Raw genomic sequence first — 25,642 nt, 5'->3', positions numbered from 1 at the left:
AATATGATCCCATTAAGATTTCAAGATGAAAATTTGCAGGTAGGTTTTAGAAATATTAAATAATACATTTTTTTTTGAATTTTGAATTTTGTAACTTAAATTTATAATATAAAGTAAACCCATCATGTGACATATCATATTAAAGCCCATGATGTTCTCAAGAGATTGGTGTTAGTAGTTTTGACATATCTCAATTCTGGGCTGAGCTTTTAAGGTTTTTGTATAGTCTGGCAAGGCCAAAATTGTCAATTTTTTGAAATTTCAAGCCCTCATAACTCACAAACAGGATGAGATTAAAAAAATGAAAGTTTGAAATTTAAACTTAGTTTTGATCATTCAACAAGTATACAAAATATTAAGAAAATTGGGTGTCATGAGGTAAAGAAGTTGGATCACTTGGTATGGAATGACCCTTCTTGCTAAATTGATTTTCCATTTTTCAGTGATCAGCATAGTGTATAATGTTAAAAGCATAAAAATTCTTTTTAAAAGACCCAACAAATATAACCTACAACAACAATAGTCGTAGTAATAATAATATCCACAGACAGTTTAGCATTGCCATCGATAATTAAGATCAGCAGCAGTTAAACTTCTGCCTCTTAATGTCTGACAAAACATGAGATATTTCTGGAAAAAACGCATGGATGGGTATTTGTATATACTTTATCCATAGGGAATTCCAGGGCCTTGGGATGAACACAGACAAGCACTTTTCTATTGTGCTGCTAACTTATTTCTTCTTGCAATTATAGGATCCTTTCTGTGAACCCTGGGATATGTGTAAAAAGAGATGTGCTCAAGGTTTATAGACCCATTCTGTAAGAGTTTTGCAAACCAATGACAGCTGCTTAATTGGGCCCAGAAACATGCTGGCAAACTTCAGTTGCTGCAAAACTGGTTCTTTCTCCCCACACCCATCAGGCACTGGGCTGTGGTATTAGTAGCTTCTGAAAAGTTTAAGAGAAGTCCAACCTGGATGACTTATTATAGATCACATATTGGCACTACTACAGGTGCCACATAATACCCGTTCCATATTTGTAAGAACTCAATCATTTAGTGTGGCAGCACCTGCACTTTGGAACTCCCTGCCTATTGAGAACAAGCAGTTGTCTTCACAGTAGTTTTTTCAGTGCCTTCTAAAAGCATTCTTGTTTAGACATGGCTATCCAGATGTTTAGAAAGTTGAGGTAATTTTAATTCTGTTTAATAGGTTTGTATGTTTTGAAGTATAGTTGAGATTTTTTTCCTCAGTTTTATTGTTTTAACTTTTTGTAAACCACTTTGAGGTTTTAAAAAATGAAGCAGAGTATAAATTTTATGAAATAAATAATAAGATTAGCATTCAAGACTTGGGGCTACAAAAGCATGCTTAACTGCTACCAAAGACTGAATCTTTAGTTCGTATGTAACTAACACTGGGCCTCACTGATCACAGCTGCCAATGTGTTTTTCCACGAGTTCCTTTTAGACTGTTTACCTGATTGATTGAGACCCCATGTTCCCCGTTGTGAACTTCTCTAAAAGCTCATCATGCTTGCCCACCACTGCCCGATTTAGCTTAATTCTTCTAAATCTCATAGAATCATAGAATCATAGAGTTGGAAGAGACCACAAGGGTCATCGAGTCCAACCCCCTGCCAAGCAGGAAACACCATCAGAGCACTCCTGACATATGGTCGTCAAGCCTCTGCTTAAAGACCTCCAAAGAAGGAGACTCCACCACACTCCTTGGCAGCAAATTCCACTGTCGAACAGCTCTCACTGTCAGGAAGTTCTTCCTAATGTTTAGGTGGAATCTTTTTTCTTGTAGTTTGGAACCATTGCTCCGTGTCCGCTTCTCTGGAGCAGCAGAAAACAACCTTTCTCCCTCCTCTATGTGACATCCTTTTATATATTTGAACATGGCTATCATATCACCCCTTAACCTCCTCTTCTCCAGGCTAAACATGCCCAGCTCCCTTAGCCGTTCCTCATAAGGCATCGTTTCCAGGCCTTTGACCATTTTGGTTGCCCTCCTCTGGACCCGTTCCAGTTTGTCAGTGTCCTTCTTGAACTGTGGTGCCCAGAACTGGACACAGTACTCCAGGTGAGGTCTGACCAGAGCAGAATACAGTGGCACTATTACTTCCCTTGATCTAGATGCTATACTCCTATTGATGCAGCCCAGAATTGCATTGGCTTTTTTAGCTGCCGCATCATCTTCTTGATCATGGCGTCGAATCATTTAATTGGATAGAGAGATAGGATTCTTAGTTAACACTCTGCTCTATATGTTTCCAGTGTAGTGATGATAGTGCACTCTAAAACTCGCACTAATCTTATTTAGTGATTTTGTATAAATGTTAAATAACATAGTTAAATACTGAACCTTTGTGTAACACTGCATTCTGGCATCCAGTACACTGAGCAGGCATTGCCTAAGGCTATTCTGGAACTCCATTTGCCTAAATACAGTGGTACCTCGGGTTACATACGCTTCAGGTTACAGATTCCGCTAACCCAGAAATAATACCTCGGGTTAAGAACTTTGCTTCAGGATGAGAACAGAAATTGCACGGCGGCGGCAGCGGGAGACCCCATTAGCTAAAGTGGTCTTCAGGTTAACAACAGTTTCAGGTTAAGAATGGACCTCCGGAATGAATTAAGTACGTAACCAGAGGTACCACTGTAAGAGCGTAAATATTTGAGATCTTCCCCTTTGATGGCTGAAAGTTATTGCAACTAAGGTGATAAAATGTAGCGGTCTACAATGTAAATGTCTTGAGAGGATTAGCAGGTTGAAATTTCCCCTGTGACCCTCCAAACAAATAATTTCCACCATGCTTTCACTTTCCTTCAATCTCTCTCCCCCAGGCCCTGCCAATCTGAGTAACATATAGCCTGATGAAGAGTTCTGCAGAATTGAAAGCTTACTCACTATTTTGTGACATTTTGGTTGGTCTTAATAAAGGTATTGCCCTACTATGGAGTGGGAAGTTTTGTCTAAAGGCAGATGAAAATGGGTTGATAAAGGATGTCTCATCCAGGAAATACTGTGGTTGCTATTCTCCCACGTGCTTATGTCGTTCTGTTATGTAGTTCTACTTTGCTTTTTAAAAAGAAAGCTAGAACAGAAGCTTACTATTGGTTTGGAAACTTTGAGATACTTTCATGCATAAGGACCACTCTTTTGTGTTTGTGTGGATTATTACAATTCTTTGAAGTCATTTAACAGTTATGGGGAGTCTTGACTTGTTTTTCTGTCCGAGGCCAAAATTGTGGTTTACTTCTCCCTAATGACCCATGATCTCTAGTGAACATGAAGCCATGGTTTGTTTTTTTGCTTGTATCACTCCTTGCCCTAAATAAATTATAATGTTCTAGATAAATTTGTGTATATGTTTTGTGGCTGCTTTTTAGGGGCTTAAAGGCTATTGTGCTTCTCAGAAGTATTCTCAGAAATATTGTTGTAGTAGTGTTAATAATAATAATAATAATAATAATAATTTGTTATTTATACCCTGCCCATCTGGCTGGCTTTCCCCAGCCACTCTGGGCAACTCCCAATCGAATATTAAAAACACAATACAGCATTAAACATTAAAAAACTTCCCTAAACAGGGCTGCCTTCTAAAAGTAGGATAGTTGCTTATTACCTTGACATCTGATGGGAGGGCATTCCACAGGGCAGGCGCCACTACCGAGAAGGCCCTCTGCCTGGTTCCCTGTAACCTCACTTCTCGCAGTGAGGGAACCACCAGAAGGCCTTCGGTGCTGGATCTCAGTGTCTGGGCTGAACGATGAGGGTGGAAATATGCAGAATATGATGTAATGTGCTTTTCTGGCTTATTAGTTTAATTTTAGTATTATAAAATCAAGGTGTGTGTCTCCCCTCTGCCCCCTGTAACTCTTTAGGACTGGGTATTTAAGAAGGCAAAGAAGATTTGGTCAAATATTGCCAGATAATGTTGTTAAAAATTAAGTTTAGTCATAGATAGCTTACAATAATTGCAAAAACAAATTTGTTAAGTTACCATGGAAAAATAAAACATTTACCAAAAAAAATGGAGTCCAGTGGCTCCCTAGAACCTGTACAGAATGGACAGATCATATGCAGATTGTTCCTGAAGCATGCAAGATAGAGTCCTAGATGATCCAAGGCAGTGGTGACCTTTGCAGCTGCTGTCTGCTTTCTGACCTGATTTTGTTTAAAGATGCCTATAGTTTTCGCAGGTGACTTGTGAGAGAAACTTTGCTATGCTTCTAGGCAGGAAGTAAGTAACAAACAACACCATAATGAAGTGAAACAAAAAAGTGCTGCTACTTACATGGTGACATTCATGTTTGCAAGGAATTTTGACAGTATTTGTCCAGCATCAAATGGTATGTGATCGGTTGACAATATTTGACTGGTCAGTTATCATACGTACTTTTCATAATTTCAAGGATAATAGTATGTTTGCTATGATCATTCTTATGGGGCAGGTGGGCATAGTTGGGGAGAAATGGCCTGGTGGGCCAAATTAAGATCTGTGGTAGGCCTAATTTGGCCCACAGGCTGGAGTTTCCTCATGTCTGTGGTAAGCTATGGGTTTTTTTAGACCACGACTTACTGTTATGTGCAAACAGAAGCAGCATGACAAAAAGATGCAAAGCTTGGTTTTAAGAACGAAGAAATATTGTAAATAATACCCTATTTAGTTGTAAATGTACATGTTTTAGTTATCATGTTTATACCAATGTTTAGGCAATATATGAAGAAATGTTGATGGGAAATTTAATTTAAATTGGCCTTTAAAAATCATGATTTAAATTGCTGTGTTTCAATTAATCCTTCTTGATACAGAAGTCATTTTAGTTGCTTGGTGTGAATGTTTATGTGCAACAGAAACTTAGATTGTTTCGGTCAAAAACAACAACAAAAAAGCCCTTGGCCAAAGCTTTTTTGGCCAAATGCGTTGGGCACAGAGTATAAATGAGGAACCAATTCCTTTTTTTCTTTTTCTTTTTGCTTCTGTAAGTTTGGTTTCTCTTTAAACACCATCCTTGGATGCTTCCTGTTTTTGATGTATTTTTCTTCTTAGTGTGAATGTTTGCAAAGCCAGTATTATACAGCAGCCTCTTGCCTCTTTTTCTGTTCCATAGTGCATTTTTAATTTTGATTTGATTTGAATATATTTTTTCTATAGCAGTGGTTCCTAGTTGAGTTATCCCAGAGGGTCTGTGAGCTGGCCCTGCACAAGATGAGGAAGAACTGGTGAAGGCTTCAGCAGTGGCACATCCTCTGCCGCAAAATGAGCCTGACCAAGCACAAGTCAGCACTGTGCTTTGCCTGCCTGCCTGGTTGAGACACCCCCAGGGTGAGATCAGGCTAGGGCCTGGGCTACTACTGTAATAGAGCCTTTCTTGCTTGATCCTGCAGTATTTTCTCACTGCCTGGCTATTTCTCCTGAAAAAGAGGGATCGAAGTAGCCGCTGACTTCCAAAGGTAGGGGGGATGAACAGGCTGCAGCTGCTCCATTCCCCACTGTGTTAGATCCAGCCTTGTCTGAGTCTTGGCTTTCCAGCTCACCTTCCTGCCTCCTTCTCTGCACCTCTTGAGATCCAGGAGGCGTCCTGTGGTGGCATCTGCCTCACCAGCCATGGTGCTAAGCTATGGCGCCCTGCCTTCTTACTGAGCTAGCAGCCTTCAGGTAGCTTTTGGCTTTGGTCTATGCAGCAACCAGCCACCGATTTATCAAACTGATGATCACAGTCTTACTTACCACAGAAGGGTAAAAGGTACTTCAACACTTTAGGTGAGATTTGGCTTCTTTTCCATTATGCGATGGAAGATACTCTTTCACCCTAGAATCAGCACAAGAATCTCTGTGGAGAGGCTCCTTGAATTGATAATACATAAATAAACCTATTGCTTGTGTACTGCATATGAAATTTAATAAGAATGTACCACTGGACAAGTTTCTGTAGTTATATGTTGTTCTTCTATTTAAATAAAAAACAAGAACAAATTATTGGAAAGGTAGTTATAATTTGAGGTAGTTGATTTGTAATAAAATTGGAGTATATCTTTTTGATAGAGCTAGTTGAAGATGGCTCTTTCAACTTGTCTTCAGAGGGACCTTATGTGAATGGTTGTGGCCTTTTGTGTTTGGTGGAAGAGTAGCTTCCATTTCTGAGCAAACATATTCTCTACTCAGGTAGGTAGCTGTGTTGGTCTGATGAAGTCGAAATATATATAAAAATAAAAAAATTGTCCAGTAGCACCTTAGAGACCAACTAAGTTTGTTCTTGGTATAAGCTTTCGTGTGCATGCACACTTCTTCAGATACACCTTATATAGGGTCTGGTGACTTCTGTTTCAGTGTATCTGAAGAAGTGTGCATGCACATGAAAGCTTATACCAAGAACAAACTTAGTTCGTCTCTAAGGTGCTACTGGACAATTTTTTTATAATTTTATATATTCTCTACTGTTCTTTAACTTCCCTTATTTTTTCTTCTTTTGAATATTGCATGTTTTGTCTGAAGTGGAACATCTTTCTATATTGTAAATGTGTTTCAGGGTGTAAAACTCCTGACAGTCGTTGATTCGAGAAGATAATGAGATCATAAAATATTCATGGATGTTGCCACTTCTACTCAGGGAATACAGTGGAACCTCTGGTTATGTACCGTCCTCCTTACGAACACTTCGGGTAATGATCTCCGCTAACCCAGAAGTAGTTGCTCCTGGTAGCGAACCTTGCCCCGGAATGCAAGAGGAAGTTGCGTGGCAGCGGGAGGCCCATTATTGAAAGTGCGCCTCAGGTTAAGAACGGTTTCAGGTTGGGAACGGACCTTCGGAACCACCAGAGGTACCACTGTAAAGCTGTCAGTGATAGAATGTTTGCAGTCAAGCTTCTGTGAAGAGTTTTCCATTTGGCTTTGATTAAAGCCTCACACAAGTCTGAATGGCAAAAAGACTTATAAGACAGGCCCAGGTGAAGTTGGATGAGAAGAGATCATAGGAGATCAGCTTATGGTCTCTTAAGTTTTTGCAAGGTAGAGTGTCTAAAGAAATGAGTAGAGTGGCTGAGAAATGGGAACATTAGGGAGGGACAGGTAGAAGAGACAGACTTGAGGAAAAGAGGAGAGAGTAAACAGGATGTTTTAGGAAAGGTCTAATAATAGGGCAACAATTCTGGGAAAAGCTGACACCAAGCCTAAGGACAAATAGGCTGCATGCTCTTCCCAGAAAAGTGGCTGTGATAGGATTATTGGGCAGGCAGGGTACTGCCCAAGAGTTAGGGTTGTTAAAGAAACTAGGACAGAATGGTTAGTTGCCTGAAAAGCAGGGAGTAAAAGAAATAGGTGGAGGCATGAATTGAAAAGGATGCGACCAAAGAAAAATGACTGGGGAAGGGAAGGGAAAAGTATGAGATGTCAAGTGATTTGTAGTGACTGTTTTTGAAGTTGCTGTGATTGGGTGGACATGCTGTGTGAGGAAAAGATTTACTGTTTGGAGAGTCCCTAGCAGAAATAAAAACATACTTCTGCCCCCACATTTCTTCTGATTTCCCCCTCCTGCTGCAGCCCCTATGTCACATTTCATGCCTTCTAGAGCATCTCTCAACCACTGGAAGCAATTCCTCAAGAGATTCAAGGGGCTGCTATAGGAGAGGATTTCTGTGAATGCCCCACTGCATTAGCAGTCTTCCAGTCACACTCCTCTGGACCCTACCCCAATATGTGTTTCTTCACATTGGGCAAGCTTTAAGTCATTGCATTGCAGGGGGTTGGACTAGATGACCCTCGGGATCCCTTCCAGCTTTACAATTCTATGATTCTATAATTAAAGTTCAAAATGTGGAAACAATCTAAATTTTTTTTTAAATTTTATACCAATTAACTACAATTGTCTTTAAACTACTTTACAAGGATACACTAGTTACAGATAGGTAGCCGTGTTGGTCTGCCATAGTCAAAACAAAATAAAAAAATTCCTTCCAGTAGCACCTTAAAGACCAACTAAGTTAGTTCTTGGTATGAGCTTTCGTGTGCATGCACACTTCTTCAGATACCAGAAGTGTGCATGCACACGAAAGCTCATACCAAGAACTAACTTAGTTGGTCTTTAAGGTGCTACTGGAAGGAAGGATACACTAGTTAAAACTATAAAATCTAATTTCAGTTTAAATGCCTGCTGGAATAAAATAGCCTTCAATAGGCACTGGAGGTTCAGAAGGAAGTGGGTCTGTCTGACCTCAGCTGGAAGGGAGATCCATAACATTTGGTGCACAACACTATATGCACAACTGTAGCTGGTAAAAGGCACTCCTACAGTGGCGCAGCGTGGGCTGTCAGCACCCAGGGCAAGGCAAGTAATTTGCACCCCCTAACCCGTGGATTTGTGCCCCCTAACCCGTGGATTTGCGCCCCCTAACCCTAACCCCCAGGTGTTGCGCCCGGTGCGGCCGGCCCCCCCTGCACCCCCCACGCTACGCCACTGCACTCCTAGGCACCCAGGCTACCTGAGCTTCCAGTGGCAAATATGGATCTAGCAGCACACTCCCAAACTCAGAGCCTGTTCTTTCAGAGAAACGCAACCCCCCTCCAGAACAGGCACCTGGCCAGTCTTAGACATGGTGCTGACAACCCAAAGTGCCTTTGTCTTCCCATGGTTCAAATTCAGATTATTGGCCCCTATCCAGTCCATCATTGCGCCAGACAATGCTCCAGATCATGTGCAGCCTTCTCTGACACATACATTATGGAGAAATAGAGGTTTTTACTAGGCAGGATGTGCAGGGGTCAGGAGAGCAAAACAGATTACAGTGGTACCTCGGGTTACATACGCTTCAGGTTACATACGCTTCAGGTTACAGACTCTGCTAACCCAAAAATAGTGCTTCAGGTTAAGAACTTTGCTTCAGGATGAGAACAGAAATCGTGCTCTGGCGGCGCGGCAGCAGCAGGAGGCCCCATTAGCTAAAGTGGTGCTTCAGGTTAAGAACAGTTTCAGGTTAAGTACGGACCTCCGGAACGAATTAAGTACTTAACCCGAGGTACCACTGTAATAATCTTTGTACTTAAAACAGGAAAGTGGACTGTATACTGTGTATTAAATTGTAGCATTTAATAGAGCATTGTTGCTTCCTACAAAAACGAAAGCTCTCTGAAGATGCTTAGTTGCTTTTTTTACAACATAGCTTTTATCTTTAAGCAAAAATAATCATACTGATTCTGTCTGTCTGGTAAGTTACTGCCCACCCACTTATTCTTATGTTAGTTATTTGTAGTATGTAAATGGCTTGAAGGAAATAAGAACTCTATTTCAGTCTCATAGCTTTCACTTTATGGTTGCCTGGAGGCATTTCTTGTTGCGGCTTTTTGTTAGCTATGTATAATGTCTAAATATAATTATTTAGGAATATTATTTGTAATATTGAAGCCTCCACAAATCCATTTGCCAAGGCCAAGGGCCCTTTTTCAATATAATAACATCATTCATTCCGCCTTCCATCTTCTGAATCATGAGAAGATTTTCTTATGGCATGCTGCTGAGCTTTGAAACAAGAAGAAATATGATGAGAGACTTGCTGCTTCTGCCTTCTCTGAAGCCCAGCATGATATGTGCATAGGTGCATAGGTGGTGAACACAAATTATATCTGACTTGTAAGGCAAGCCAACATTTGTGGACCCCTGGTAATAATACAGGATTTTACTGAAGTTGTTAAGAGTTATTTTGAAATAACAATTTTAATTGCTTATTAGAAGTTGAAAGATTGGCCTTCGGCCAGTGAGAGGTGTTCTGTGTATGAAAAGTGGTTTCTGTACATGGATTACTCGAGCTGTGTTTCAGGAACTTGCTGTGGATATAGGGCTATAGGGAGAATCTAGCAACTCTTCTGCCCTATAAGTGGAGGAGGATTTCTCATATCTGAGTAGAGCAGACTCCCTTGGAAGGTGGTGGACTGTCCTTTGAAGGTTTTTAAGCAGACGTTGGATGGCCTTTTGTCATAGATTCTTTTGCTGAGATTGCTGCATTGCAGGGGGTTGGGACTATATGACCCTTGCATAGCTGTCAACGTTTCCCTTTTTTAAAGGGAAATTCCCTTATTCCGAATAGGAATCCTCGCAAGAAAAGGGAAAAGTTGACAGCTATGCCCTTGGTATCACTTCCAACTCTGATTCTATGAGGGCACAGCCCCTCACTCTTTCCCCTTTGAATGGGGAGAAATAACTCCAGGCACCCCCTGCTCCCTATCCCACCTGATCAGCAGGGAAAATAACAGCTCTAAATGTTGATGCAGTTGGGAATGTCTGGATTGGAACAATTTTAGCTTATCATATGTTGATATAAGATTACTGATTCATGTTCTTACATTTCTTTTTCAGGTTAAAACTTTTTTTAAAAAAATGGCAGCAGAAACCCAGACGCTTAACTTTGGGCCTGAGTGGTGAGTTACCTATAATACTTGTGTCTTGTGAAGTTTTCACTAATGAGTTTGATGCATTGCTTCAAATGGTGAATGATAAAGCATATTTGAGTTGTTGAACTAGCTTTTTTTAATTACAGCTGCTTAATTATATCCCTGGCTTGAATTAAGAAGCAGGAGCCTGTTGTCACAATGTTGAAGAAATCCCCTTTTGTGAGGACATTTCAGTTAGAATAAATCAGAATGATACTAAGGGAGAGAAATATTTAAAAGGAGCACTGAGGGCTATAGATGTTAGTTACTTCCTTTCCCACCAGGAGATAGCACGGACAGAAAATACTTATAATACTTTAGCTGCTTATTGTCACTCTTCCTTGCAACCATATACAGTGATATGCAGGGTGTATGTGTTATTGGAGTGAGCTTCCCACTGTGTTGTACATTCTATGTTGAAAGTGTGGTTAAACATGTCCTTACTCAAGTAAGACATTGTTACAAAGATATTGCCCATGGCTTTGATTGCACAGCGGTTATTCAGCATCTTCAGACTTGTTCTCATCTTCCAGTATGGATGTTCAAGAAAGAATGGATAAGGATCACCTTTGCTTATTCAAGTAAAGTTTTTCATTCCTTACAGTAAAAATACTGTTGGTATTAAAATTACCTGTGGATAAAATACCTTCATGCAGGAAAAGTGTACATAGTTCATATACTATATTTTTAATGAAACGGCATTTTTTGTGCAAACGTGCATCCTTAACAGTACATTATTCAAAAGATTAATACTTCACAGCTCAACAGGATATTTTCATTCATTCTCATCCTTCTGTTACTAATAAGCATATTAGCCTGGTGCAGACATAATGCCTGCTTCTTGAAAACCATGATTTGAAAAGCTGGAAGTAATATTGGGAATGCATGTTCCTTGCTCCCTCCTCTGAAACAATTTCCAACCTCCTATCCTAGTCTTAAATGTTTTTCAATGAAAGTCAAATGAGGGCAGCATAGGGGGCTGCAGAGAGAAGCGGCTATTGGCAGAAATCACCTGTTTCCCCTCCCACCAGTGGGAGAGTCTGCTGAGCAGACGTTTTTGTCAGAAAGAACGTACAAAGCAAAAACTGCTGCTGTAAATTCACCATTATAACACTATTCTTGCTTTTACTTGGAAGTAAGAATGTCACCAAGTGCTTGGAGGCCTCTATGCATTTTATGCCTCTCTATTTTTATTTAGAACAGCTAAGAAGGTAGCAATGTGAAGTGGAAGACTAGCAATGTGAAGTGGAAGACTAATGAGGGGGTTTCTTAACCATTTTGCTTTGTTTCATTTTCCACTTTGGGGGGAAAAAACTTCTTACACCCTCGTAAAAGTAATCTAAGAGACAATTCTTGGTGGGAAAATGGAACAAGTAGAAAGAGTTAAAAGTCTCTTGTTCCATTTCCCCTCTGCTTCAGACTGCAACCTCGGTTTTATTTTATAAGCAACAGGTCCTAGAAGAACTACGTGTAATGTGTAGTTTCGGCATTAGATTCCCATAAATGCATTCCAGTTATGAAGCAAATCAATAAAAAACAATATATAAACTTTTAATGGGCATATATCAAATGCATGGCATTGTTCAATAGATTATATTATGAAAATCCTCTTCTTTTTTCCTATCTGTCTAATAGATAACTTTTAATGTGTGTTTTTGTTTTTAACCGCGCATTAAAAACCATTTGGTAGCAAAATGGAGAATAGCAGTTAGTTTAATTAAAAATCTTTAGTAACTTTTTGGCACATTAATTTTGAGCAGGATTGGGGTCTACCTGAGGGCCACATTACTTTGTGGGCAGCTTTCAGCTAGAAACTATAGAGATGAGTCTGGCCATTGTCCGGTAGGCTACATTCCAGCCACACAAAAACCAGAGGTTCCTACATGCACATGTCCCCATCCTCCATTTAGGTAAGCAAGCAAGAAGAGTCAGCACAGTTTAAGGCAGTTGAGAGTGTGGAGCAGGACAAGTAAAGGGTGAAGGCATGTGTGTCCTGGGAAGACATGGAGGCCTGGAGGGCTATAGCTGGCTCCTGGAGCTGAGGTTCCTTACCTCTGCTTTAGAGTTTCAGAAAGTATTGTTTTGATACCTTTCATATCCATTATATAGTACTTATTTTTTCAGATTCTTGGTTCATATAAAAGTGGAAGGTTATTCACAAGTGATGTTTATTTAAATGTCATGAAAGGTGCTACCACATGGTGGCAGCAAACCAATGAGAGTTAATCCCAAATTGCTAGTTGGAGTGCCTTGAATCCTCCTAAATTAGAAATAGCAGCAGCGATCTGAAAAGTTGTATGAGATAAGCTTTGATTTTAACATTATATAGTTTTTGTAATATTTCAGAGTAACTTTTTGATTGCTGGCTCTCCACTAGTTAGCAGTAGCTTTTATTGAATACTTGTAAAGAGATTCAGATCTGTGCAGATGCTGGACTTCAGTTTAGCTGCCTTTTAATTCAACAGTATTATTTTAGATAGGTTTACATTTACCTATAATTTACACTTTATACAATATACACAGAAACAAATCACAATCCTTAGTCACTGGTTACTGTTACAGACAGCAGCTATGATACCATTGGTCTGAAAACCTCTGTCCTTGAAGATCTCTGACACATAATTCTGGAGTTGTCAAAATATAAAGCACATAATGTAAATAAAGCTGCATTTATGTTTGCTTCCATTTTTTTTTGCATAAAAATGGCTCATTTGTCATCTTGTCTGATGAAACTGCAGTTATCTTAACAGTTTGTTTAAAATAGACCAACATCCAACCATTGGTTATGAATCCAGCTTGTTTAAATAAGCCATAGTTAACATTAATCACACTTTAGGATTCAAAATGCAAAGCAATTTGACTTCAAAACCAAACTTTTCCTCCTGCCAAAGGCCAGTTCACATCACACTTCACGGGTTTAGCATAACATCAAAATGTGGCTGTTGAGATGCAAATACTTATTGTGTTGGGTGCTGATAATAGTTGCCCAATTGAGACATTATGGGTAACTGGTTAGAGCAACTGTAAAATGCTGGTGGGAATCCATTCAGAGGGAGTGTAAAAACTTGTTTTGGGGGTTGTCTGAATAAGGTATTAGTTTTATTTGTGTTTGATTAAACTGTGGTAACTAAAATAAAGTTCAGACCTTAGAAAATGCATGTTGTGACTCAGAATCAAACTGAACCTGAAGTGAAAACCGCACTGAAACTTAAAAAAAAAAAAAAGATGGAACTGTTATTTGAAAGCCTGCTGTGGATCCAGAACAGATCACTTTCCTGCATCCCCAATAATTCTGGTTTCCAATTCAGAATAAGTGTAGTGGCACATGTGCAGAATCAGAATAAGGGATACATAATACATGGGATGATTTTTATACACGTTGGGTTTGTTCAGGCTTCTATACCCTGCCTTCTTCAAGAGCTAAGAAGCAGCAGGCAGGATGGAGGCCTGCTGCTTTAATGCTGCAATCCACTGTAGAGCAGGCTGTGAGGGTAAACAGCCTGGTAAAGGAAGGGAAGAGGATAGCATTTCTATGTACTGTGGAATGCTTCCTGCATGGTCAGCTAGTATCTGTAACTTTTACAAGATGTTGTTGAAAGCTTTTCACACTAACCTTTTACCCTAAGGGTAGGTATACATAGTTCTTTATTAAACAGTGAGTTCTCTGACAGGCTCGTATGTGGTAGATAGGCCTTCAGGGTCCCATCTAGTTCAGAGTACAGTAGCCTCCCTGTGTATAGAACAGGTCTCTGAAGTAAGTAGCTTCAAGAGACTAGGTAGAGGGGAATTTGAGAAGATGAAAATAGATGGCGAATGAGAAAGAGAATGGGGAAATAAATTTAAATCTTCAAATTTGTCATCATAGTATAGTACATCCTTCAGTACTTAGTAGCATACTGCTTTCTGTGACTAGGCCCTGAAAAGAAGCTAATTAGACATGGGCAAGGAGTTTTTGCCAGCCAAGTTGAACTTTCTCCTTTGAGCAGCTGACATTCTCATGCTGTATCACAAAGCTTTTTTAAACGTCCATTTACTTCCAGAAGCTATTTGCCACGCAGCATGGCTGTAGGAATGCTGTTAGTGGAAAAGCAAGTATAAAACCCTTCTGGGCAGATAGAGTTCTTTAATCTGGGCCATTGTATATCTTATGTTGCAACAACTTCTTCAAACTGTAGGCTTTTCTTTTCAGTATATTTAGTCATAGACTATTAACAGAATATGCATTACAGAGCCAGGGCCAGGTTTGTTCTTGGGAATCAAGGACCAAGACTGACCTTGGGACCAAGAGTAGTGGCAGTTCATCTGGCTCTGAGAGATGGAGTGGTGAGGACCAGTAGCAATGGCACTAGTGAGAGAAGCCATAGCAGAGACCTGTGGTGAGATGGCGGCAGTGCCTTTTAGCACTGCCCATCTCAGGAGGAATACTGTGATTGGAACCACTGCCATCTTACTTTGTCCAGAATTCCTTAGAGTCCTGATGAAGCATTACAGAGTGATGATTGAGGGGAAGGACCCAGATGTGTTCAGGGTAGCTGGTAACAGCTTTAGTCATTCAGTTTGGTGCTCCTTTGTGCCAGGCGTTAGAAAAAAATGAAAAATAAAGCAAGTCCATGTGAGTCACATGGGATTCAGCACTTGTCTGACAGTGCTGAATGGTGGTATCAGGTCTCCAATGTCAGTATGTTGATAACCACCTTTGCACATGTGTCGCCTGTAATTGTAATGCGAATGACATGGTGACCTATTTAGATGTATTGGCCTAAGCAACAGCCAATTCAGAACATCAGTTATAATGGAACAAAATTAAAAATCCCAACTGTTGACTCCATATGAACTTCACATTAAAACTATGTGAAGTGCATTTAAGACTCTTTTGTGAATAATTTTCAACTAAGGCTATATAAAAATAGCTTTCTTTAGCTGCTTCTGCAGGATAGAAAGGGATTTCTGTTTGACATCACTGTAGTCTGAAGGTTTGTTGTCCTGACAGCAGAGTACATAATTGGTTGTCTTAATTTCTTCTTCCCTATTTGTTCCCCTATAGGCTGCGAGCTCTGTCTAGTGGTGGGAGTGTGACATCTCCTCCCCTTTCTCCAGCTTTGCCAAAGTATAAATTAGCAGATTATCGTTATGGGAGAGAAGAAATGTTAGCACTTTTCCTGAAAGATAGTAAGGTAAGTTAGGAGAATAATGTTCCTGTCTGGTTGCTTGCAAATCCATTCATAGTTTTAAGTGTATGCTAATGAAACCAAGGAGAAAATGCTAAACTCATAAAACTCTAAACTTCTTTGAAATGTCATTAGTTGCTTAGACTTCTGAAGGAGCTTTTAGTAGTTGCTAGAATTATGCCCATAATTCACTTTATTAGTATACATTTTTGGTTTCCAGATACAGTGGTGCCTCGCAAGACGAATGCCTCGCAAGACGAAAAACCCGCTAGACGAAAGGGTTTTCCGTTTTGGAGGTGCTTTGCAAAACGAATTTCCTATGGGCTTGCTTCGCAAGACGAAGATGTCTTGCGAGTTTTTCCGACTTTTTTTTCCTTCCCCCCCTTTTTCTAAGCCGCTAAGCCTCTTATCTGCTTATCCGCTAAGCAGCTAAAAGCCGCTAATAGCGCTAATCCGCTAAGCCGTCAATGGGCTTGCTTCGCAAGACGAAAAAACCACTAGACGAAGAGAATCGCGGAACGGATTCTTTTCGTCTTGCGAGGCACCACTGTATGTCTCAATAGATACTGAGACCTGGAAAAAGAAATAGAAAAAAAAAATTGCTTTGTACTTTCTTTTGGGTATTGGTATTGTCCATGGCATTTATGTTTTGAGGGTCAATGTATTTTGCTACATTCTCTCTTCCCTTGCAGATACCGTCAGACCTTCTTGATAAGGAGTTTCTGCCTATTCTACAGGAGGAGCCCTTACCACCCTTGGCACTAGTACCTTTTACAGAAGAAGAACAGGTTGGTTTCTGAATAAACAGAAAATGGGAATTTCTATACAGTGGTATCTTGGTTCTCAAACTTAATCCGTTCCGGAAGTCCATTCCAAAACCAAAGTGTTCCAAAACCAAGGCACACTTTCCCATAGAAAGTAATGCAAAACAGATTAATCCGTTCCAGACTTTTAAAAACAACCCCTCAAACAGCAATTTAACATGAATTTTACTATCTAATGAGAGCATTCATGCATAAAATGCAGGCAATAATCAATGTACTGCACTATAAAATAAATAAGACAGTATTGTAGATGATAAAAATAAAAATTATTATTTTGTTACCTGCACTCATGATAGTCATTTTTGAATGGGGGGGCTTTTATCCATTACCACAGTCACACAATCAATCAATCAATCAGTAGCTGAACTGGGTTCTACACAGTCACAAAAACAAATTAACCGAGAAAGCCTCAAAAACGCAAAATAAATAGTAAAAACAAAAGCACCAAACATAATCTGTTCCAGGAATCTGTTTGACTTCCAAAATGTTCAAAAACCAAGGTACAGCTTCTGATTAGTGCAGGTGCCCCAGAAACAATAGCTGACAGCTGCTTTGAACATTCGGCCTCCGAAAAACGTTTGAAAACTGGAACACTTCCGGATTTTCGGCGTTTGAGAACCAAGTTACCACTGTAAGTCTTATACTTCATTAATGTAGGAAAAGTGGAATATTCCACTATTGTTATCTCATTGATCATTGAGGTTTAGAGAGATGCACTCAAATACAAAGCAGTTGCCCTGGAATGATACTCAACTGGAATTGATATTGGTATGCTTCATTCTAAATACAGTGGTACCTCAGGTTTCATACGCTTCAGGTTACAAATGCTCGAGGCTACAGACTCCGCTAACCCAGAAATAGTACCTCGGGTTAAGAATTTTGCTTCAGGATGAGAACAGAAATTGTGCTCCGGCAGCGCAGAGGCAGCAGGAGGCCCCATTAGGTAAAGTGGTGCTTCAGGTTAAGAACAGTTTCAGGTTAAGAACGTACCTCCGGAACGAATTAAGTTCTAAACCGAGGTACCACTGTATGTCTGCTATGGCTTGGGAAATCTTAGACTGAGAGAATTTTCCAGGGTATTCAAAGTATGCAAGTTAATCTAGGGAGTTTTTAACACATATTTGAAACATGCAAAAAAATATTGTTCCCTGCCCCATTGTTTAAGCTGTGAAATTACAAGTTAATTATTATCAGAAACTTTAGAAATGGAATTTTGAAAATCTGTTTATAGGCTAAGTGGTTGCCTTCTACCCCCCCACAAATACAGTAAGCTTCAGCAGAATACACTGCAGGAGGACATAATATTTTATACTTGAATTCTGTATTTCTGTTTTCTTTCTCCTTTATTTGATATATTTATTTTCTGCCTATCCAAATAATTGCTCAAGGTGACTCACAATTAAAAATACAAAATCCAAAGCCATTAGAAAATTATAATTTAAATGATAAATATTAAAATCCACAGTCCTTCTGAACACAATGGGATTTACAAGTAATAATTTTTAGGTGTCCTCTTATGTTGCTACATTTGTAGCCATGAAACCCCTTCATGAATAGCATATACAGCAGGTAAGAAGGGACTGTGTTACACACAGATCAGTTTAGAGAGTTCCTAGTTCAACATACAGTGGTACCTCGGGTTACATACGCTTCAGGTTACATACACTTCAGGTTACAGACTCCGCTAACCCAGAAATATTACCTCAGGTTAAGAACTTTGCTTCAGGATGAGAACAGAAATCGTGCAGCGGTGGCGCAGCGGCAGCAGGACGCCCCATTAGCTAAAGTGGTGCTTCAGGTTAAGAACAGTTTCAGGTTAAGAACGGACCTCCGGAACGAATTAAGTACTTAACCCAAGCTACCACTGTACTAGCAAACTATAGATAGTTTAAACCAGAATCCAATCTTCTCATTTTATGCATATTAGAGCAGGGCTGGAGAGAAGGGAGGAGCACTTTAATCCAAGGCTTGAACCTAATACAAATTGGTATCTGAATATGCATATAATCAAGTGCTTTGCTGTGTTGTGTAATTCCTCATAACTTAAAACATAAGTCACTTTCTTTAATCTGAAAAAGAAAAAATCATTCCTTGGTGTCTTAAGGGACATCCACTATACACAAATGCAAAGTACCGTATTTTTCGTCCCATAGGACAGACCTAGTTTTTTGGGGGGGGAAATAAAGGAAAAAATGTTTTCCTTTATTTCTCCCCCAAAACCAGGTCGGGAAACAGCGGGATGGTGGCGCTGCGCCTCCCCGCTGTCCCCCGAGCTTGTGGGGCTGGCCGATGTCTGCCCGGCGCGAGGGGCGCTCTGCTTCAGGACGCGCCGGGCGCCAGGCTGCTATCCGCAGCGTGGGGAGCCCTGCAGGAACTCCCGCAGGGCTGCCTAGGCTGCGGATGTGTTTCCGAAGCGCCGGGCGGTCTGCTTTCGGCGCGCCCGGCGCTCCGGGAAGCAGGCTGCTATCCGCAGCCTAGACAGCCCTGCGGGAACTCCCGCAAGGCTGCCTAGGCTGCGGATGTCTTCCTGAAGCCTGGAGAGCGAGAGGGGTTGGTGTGCACCGACCCCTCTCGCTCTCCAAGCTTCAGCGAAAGCCTGCATTCGCCCCATAGGACGCACCCAGATTTCCCCTTCATTTTTGGAGGGCAAAAAGTGCGTCCTATGGGGCGAAAAATACGGTAACTGCGTAATTAATATTCTAAACATGATGAACACGTGAAGCCATCTTGTAGTGCGTTGGACTGTTGGTCTATCTGACCCAGTACTTGCTGTTTTTACTGGCAACAACTTTTCAAGGTCTCATCAGAATTATTTCTTAGCCCTGCTGTATATTTGAGATCCTTTTTAACAAGATTGAACATGGGCTCTTTCCTTTTACATATATTCTACTAGTGAGTCAAACACTGTTCAAACATTCTAGAGCATTCATATGCAAAAAGCTCATTTTGATGTTTGAAAATTGAAGGAAATTGTCATCTCAGAAGTTCACCAGCAATACTTACGTAGCTTGAAAATTGCTGAATAATACATTGGAATTTTGACGGGGCAGGGGAGATAGGTCTGATTTTATGATAGTATTGTTACAAAATATTTCCCTCACCGTGTTTCTTCTTTTCGGCAGAGAAATTTCTCTATGTCTGTAAATAGTGCTGCTGTCCTACGATTGATGGGACGAGGTGGAGGAACGGTGGTAGGGACTCCTCGAGGTCGAAGTTCCTCTAGAGGCCGAGGTGAGAGGCTTTGTGAATGTAAAGTAGTGTCAATGTTACATTTTAGAATTAAACTGCTTAACCCCGTATAAAGATGTTGGGGTTTAGAATCTGCCATGGCTTTTCTTTCTTTGGAAGGAAAGATGGGATAAATGTTACAAAAAATAAAGTAAGCCAGTAAGAGAGAGAACCTATCCAAAAACACATAGGATAGAATTGGGTCCTAGCATGAGAGAAGGTAAGGGCTGCAGCACTGCAAAGTAATTAAGGAAGTTCCAATATACATACACATCCTGTGCTTTGTTTTCCCAATGTTTGACCAATATTCCTGGATTTAGTGAAGGAAAAACAATATTTAGAGGATTTTAAGGTAGGAGCTGAGATAACAACTCTTACTCTAAAATATTTAAGTTCACTGGATAAATAAGTAGAATATATCAAGCCATCTGCATGTTACAAAAACGGGAAAATGATAACAATTTCTGCCCTTAATGGCCCACATAGTCATCTTAGACCTCCTCTGCAGTGTGAGGTAGTAGAATGAACAGATGTAAAAGAGTTACAACAACCTGCAAGAAATGTAGACATAATAGTTGAATTCATTTAACAGACTGCATGGTGCTGGTCATAGATATATTTGTAGCATAGAAGTGTAGAACAAAAACTACTTAAGGCAATAATTTAAAAGAATGAAAAGAGCTTCAAAGCATTTGTGATCATTTTTTGTTATTATAGAAATGAACACATTTTGGGTGTAGTGGGGAGGGCTATAAACTTAGCATCACAGAATCACAGCAGGGAACCTGTTGGAGTGGTCAGTATTATTTTTTAATGTAATAATAATAATAAAACGTTGATATTTGGAAGGCCCAGAAAACCTTTTGGTATCACAGTGGGATATCTATGGGAGCAGTCTGTAAAAAAGGTTATTAAGTTAATTTTGTTTTGTTTTTTTAAAAAGTTGAAATTAGGAATTTCTTTTAAAATAAAATTTTGGAGTGCCTTGGGGCCACAAAAAGCCTTTTGCCATATGGCATCACAGCGAGGGATTCATAGGAGCAGTCAGGTTTTTAAAATAACATTTTGGTGGGTCTTGTTGGAAGACCATTTTACTAGTTATGTATCTCTCTTCTAGGCCGTATGTCACCCATAAGTTAACCATCCCTGTTTTAAATAATATTGTTTTTATTTCTTTATTTATAAAAAAAATCATAATCCGCTATATCATAAAAAACAGTATCTGTACACAATAGTAACCATGTAAGCATTTAAATAATAGACCATCAACTAGCTGTTGCAGAAATATGTTTTCTTAATTGTCTACATAAACTGGGTAGCATAAACAAAAATTTCAACAGGCATTTATTTAAAGGATGATGGCAAATGACAGTTTTGTAGGCTTTCTATAGAATCATGCTTGTGCTGTTCTTTACTCATTTTTACTGTGACCTTCTTGCAGGAGATCTTTAGATATGAAAAAGAAATAATCTAGCAGTGATTATGCTTAAATTTTCAACCTTGCAAGCATACTTTGATGATGTTCCCCAGTGCATATTTGGTTTTGTAGTATTTTCTGCCAATGTTCCTAAAGTAGAGTGCCCTAACTGAGTGCTGGGGAAAAGTGTATTTTGTATTAAATTGCTCCTCACTTAAAACCTTTTACTGTAGCAACAGTATTTGGCAATCTAGTACTACTAGTGTTGTCATTGGGCCATACGCCTGTGCTAGTAAGTCCTGTGCTGTTTCTGCCACTACTTTTAAAAGAAGTGACAACTGCATAACTTTCCAGCAGGGTTCATGCTGGTGGGGGAGCAGAAAATGGGAGTAACTCAGAAATTAGAAGGAATGCTTGTGTGGTTGCCTAGCAATGCACACATGATTATTCCTTTCCTTTTTTAATTTAAATTCTTACTGAGCTCGCAAATATGACTGGAAAGTTGCAGTCCTTCAGCTAAAGTGGAGTGATAATAAATGGTGTACAAGAAAGATGTAAAAGAGGTAGTGTCAGTGTTTTGTTTAAGTGTTTGCTCACTTTATTAGTTTTGTTTTCTTAATATTTACTGGTGACTGAGGAAGAAGAAACATCATTTATTGATTCTGTTTTATAGAATTTCCAGTCATAATAGGACAAATGCCAGGAGCACTCAACACTTTCTCTGGACCAACTGATGGTTCTCTGTGGTTCGGATTCCACCCATGGCCCAGTAGTTACCTGTCATGTAAGACAGCACCTGCTTTGCTATAAACCTATGATTTATGAAAAATCAAACAATGTGCATTTTCTAATTGGTCTCCCTAAGAGCTCACTTTGAAGAAAGATTGGCACTTAAGATTGGCACTTTGGCAAAGTGCAAAAATCAGCTTTGGTCTTGTTGGTTCCAAAGGAAAATGGTAAAATTTATAAGATCTCAACCATATTTTGTCTTTCAGGCAGAGGTAGAGGAGAAAGTGGTTTCTACCAAAGAAGTTTTGATGATGTAGAAGGTGGATTTGGACGAGGAGGGGGCAGAGAAATGCACAGATCCCAGAGCTGGGAGGAAAGGTAATTCAATAAACATATACATTGGCATGGACTGCATCTGTTGTGAAGCTCAGATTACTTGTTATGTTGGTAGAATCCTGGCTGCTCTAAAGTTTGTCCTTCTAGAAGTCTTGTCACAGATGTGGCCACCATGTTTGTGAGCATAGATTTCATAGAATCGTAGAGTTCGAAGGGATCCTGAGGATCATCAAGTCCAACCCCTGGCAATGCAGGAATGCTGCCTACAGTTGTCCCTGGGTGGGCTCAAACCACCAACCTTCTAGTTAACAACCAAATGCACTGACCTATTTCGCCACGAGCATGAGTATACTACACCTGCCGGGGAGCCAGGGTTGGCAGCAACTCCCCTTTGAAAGTATGTTTAATAGCAAACTAGTTTTGCCTTGATTAATGTACGGAATGGCTATAGAGGTCCAGCTATTTCGATAAATTTCGAAGTTCTAAGATCTAAAATGAGTGACAGAGCCTTCTATAAGAACAGCTGGGTAAAAATGCTTAAACAAGCTAACTGAACCAGGGCACTATTGGATGATATTGATGATTCATGAAATCAAGTTACAAAACATAATTATCCCTTGTAGAATTTAAGAAAGATCTGAAATTGGTAGCCTTCATGACATCATAGCTTAGTACTTATCTGGAATTACTAAGAGAACAAGGAAGAATTGAACCTGCTTAGGAGAGAAGAGATTATGGTCAGTATCCAAAGAACTAAGGAATTAGATCTGTAATCAGAAGAGGACTTTAGACTTATTTCTCTCAACAGCAAATGCCTCTGCTTCAAGGCAATGCTTTTGAAACCAGGGAGAATTTCAAAAGCAGTTTGTGTTAATGGCATTTGATTTAACTGTTCAAAGAGTGGGGGCAAGTCAAATTGTATTGGGCTAGCACAAACCACTTGAATGATCTTAAGCAGCACAGTGGATTCTAACCTAAAGCAACTAAACTGTATTCTACTGGGTTGAAATAAATTGATCCACAAATTGTGACTCAAAAAGGTCAAATTAATTCTTCCTGATGTCTTCCTGAAATGCTGAGAGAGAAAACATCAGCTATATTTTTCCAACAAGCAAAAATTAGTTAACCAGTGGGGATTTCCCTTCATATGTGTTATATTTTTATAAACTTACCCTAGTTTGATCAAGATCAGATTTTTTAAAATGAGACAAGTAAATTAGTGTCATCAAGCTAATATAGATTGATATTCGTGGAACATTAGTATGCACTAAAATAGGATGCATGCATTGACAGTAACAAATATTATTAAGAACTTCAATAATATAACAAAACAAATGGATAGTAGAAATACACCAGTAACACACGTTTTTAAAGGTTGGTCTTCAGAATGACTTTTGTTACCTGTTCTGATACCTATATCTGTATATATATTCTGTCCAGAGTATGCTATTAATAAACATTATTTCAACTTGTTATTCGTACATCACAGAAATAATTGTGATCCATTCCCTGTCTTAAGTGTTTCCAAATGCTTTGGTAATTTGCTATTTTGCCTTTTTAGGGGGGACAGGCGGTTTGAAAAACCAGGCCGAAAAGAACCAGGTATGTGGGTTGTTTTTTGTTGTTTTTTTAAATGGTATGGATATCTATATTTTGTTTTGTTAGTAAGAAATTGAGATTCAGTGTCTAAATCTGAAATTATCAAAATCATATGCACGCATAGGCCAGCATCTTTAGGAAATGGGATTAGATATGTGCTTTTACAAAATAGGCCAACATTTTTAGGAATTGGATTAGAGCCTGGCCTGTATGAATTGGAGAGAGTGAGGTTTTTTTTTGGGGGGGGGGAGTTATAAATTGTGTACTACTTCATTTAGAGTTACATTATAATTATTTTAAAGCACAATACTGAACTTTTCTTATTTTTTAGTGACCAAAAAACTTTGGGTTTTTTTTCCATAATACACATCTTGTTGAAAGCAGCAGGCTATTTTAAGGGTCAATTCACATGACCTCAAGTTGGCTGGGGTACATAGTGAATCATATGCCCATTAGAGCTGGTCATGCTACAAGATTGCTCTGCCACACAGCCAATTTTTGGGCTGTAATGAGGTCAATGGGATTAAAAATTACTTGCTAAATTGTGTGCTGAAATTTGCTCTGGCAAGCCATTGGATGCATTCAGTGGTGATAAGACCAAAGTAAAGTTTTGGATTATGCCATGTTACGTCTCAAGTAGTTTTCTTTCTGAGCATTTTTGCAGTGTAATGCAAGATAACATTTTAAAAAACAATTCTCTAATGCCCCTTCCCAGTTAGTCCATAATTCCCCCACCCCAGTTGCATAAAAGTTACAACTCGTTGGGTTGGATCAGGTAGTCCAAAAAATGATGGTGTCTATAGGAGTTTGTTTATTATATACAGGCAACCTACAGTGCAGATAGCCTGTGTTTCTTCCTGCCCCTTCCCCTGTTTCCTAGTTCTCTGAAAAAATGAGAAAGGAATTGAGAGGAGAAACTTGCACCTCACCCTTTCTACACAGTGCTATGAGAGTGAGCCTCAGGCTTTTACTTTTGTTTTAAACTAATCATAGCTTATGGTGACCTTCAAACCTGAACAAACTACAAGTTAGTGTTAACTATACAAGACAACTTCAAACCATGGGCTATGAAACTAGCTTACTTTCATTAATCATAGATGTGGCCATGCTTGGGAAGATAAAAATGTGCAAGCCCAAGACTTACTGCAGCTCATCCTCATCATGCTAAACCATAGTTTATCACTGTGTGTGAACTAGGTCATTTGTATTGTGAAATAGGGGCCTGTTGTTTTCCTAACGTTTTTGGTGAACTGGTTTCTCAAGTTGAAGAAAGGAACTTGGCTTTTCTGAGGAATTTTAAAGGTGCTAATAGCCACCAAGCACTCTTTCTGAAAGTGAATAGGATTTGAGTGCTTAACTGCAGCTTGCTGTTCTTTGTTAGGAGATTCTTCTAATATATATACTCTGAATTTTGTAACAGTGCCAGATTTCTATGGTGATCAAAACTTGAAAATTGTATGAATCGCCATCTGTTTTAATCCCCTTTGAATCCCCTTTAAAGCATCTAAGTTATTTTGTTGTGCTGTTCTATTTTAGTTCTTACGACGTTGGTAACACAGAATTAGAAGGCATATTTCCAATTCCTCTGGCTTTCAGTCATACATAGATTTAAATCATTTTGTTTCTTGGACACTGTCTGAACTTAATAACATTTTTCTCTCTATAGCTATGAGTTAATATTTAGGCTCCTAAAAGTAATTTATATCGTTTTTATAAGGCATTTCAGGGCATAAGATGATTTACAATTCCTTTTCAAATTTTTCTTCCACATTTCTGTAAGATAGGTTAATCTTCAAAATTATGATACCCAAAGTCCATCCCACTGAAGCTGTAGGACTTTGTGGGGTTTTGTATAGGCATCTAACTTGTCAAGAGATGGCTTGTAAAGCTAACCATGGTTTA

The 25,642-nt window shown here is 39.4% G+C and overlaps 1 protein-coding gene across 3 annotated transcripts in view; it reads left to right on the top strand.

The window, feature by feature from the left end:
• GIGYF2 (GRB10 interacting GYF protein 2) overlaps positions 1 to 25,642 on the top strand; it is a 73,643-nt gene that overhangs the window by 3,835 nt on the left and 44,166 nt on the right. For 2 of the 3 annotated variants that reach the window (XM_081864596.1, XM_081864597.1), the window contains exons 2-7: positions 10,366 to 10,427; positions 15,484 to 15,613; positions 16,300 to 16,395; positions 19,554 to 19,662; positions 22,072 to 22,183; positions 23,703 to 23,743. In XM_081864596.1, the coding sequence (XP_081720722.1) occupies positions 10,387 to 10,427; positions 15,484 to 15,613; positions 16,300 to 16,395; positions 19,554 to 19,662; positions 22,072 to 22,183; positions 23,703 to 23,743 (529 nt within the window). In that variant the 5' untranslated portion in view covers positions 10,366 to 10,386. Of the gene's footprint in view, positions 1 to 10,365; positions 10,428 to 15,483; positions 15,614 to 16,299; positions 16,396 to 19,553; positions 19,663 to 21,757; positions 21,861 to 22,071; positions 22,184 to 23,702; positions 23,744 to 25,642 lie in introns of those variants that run through there. The other variant, XM_081864598.1, reaches the window with a different exon arrangement.

The sequence above is a fragment of the Podarcis erhardii genome (genome assembly GCF_964252035.2).
Source record: "Podarcis erhardii genome assembly, chromosome: 5".
Taxonomy (NCBI): domain Eukaryota; kingdom Metazoa; phylum Chordata; class Lepidosauria; order Squamata; family Lacertidae; genus Podarcis; species Podarcis erhardii.
Note: the sequence above shows the minus strand (reverse complement) of the source record. Positions and strands in the feature narration are given on the sequence as shown.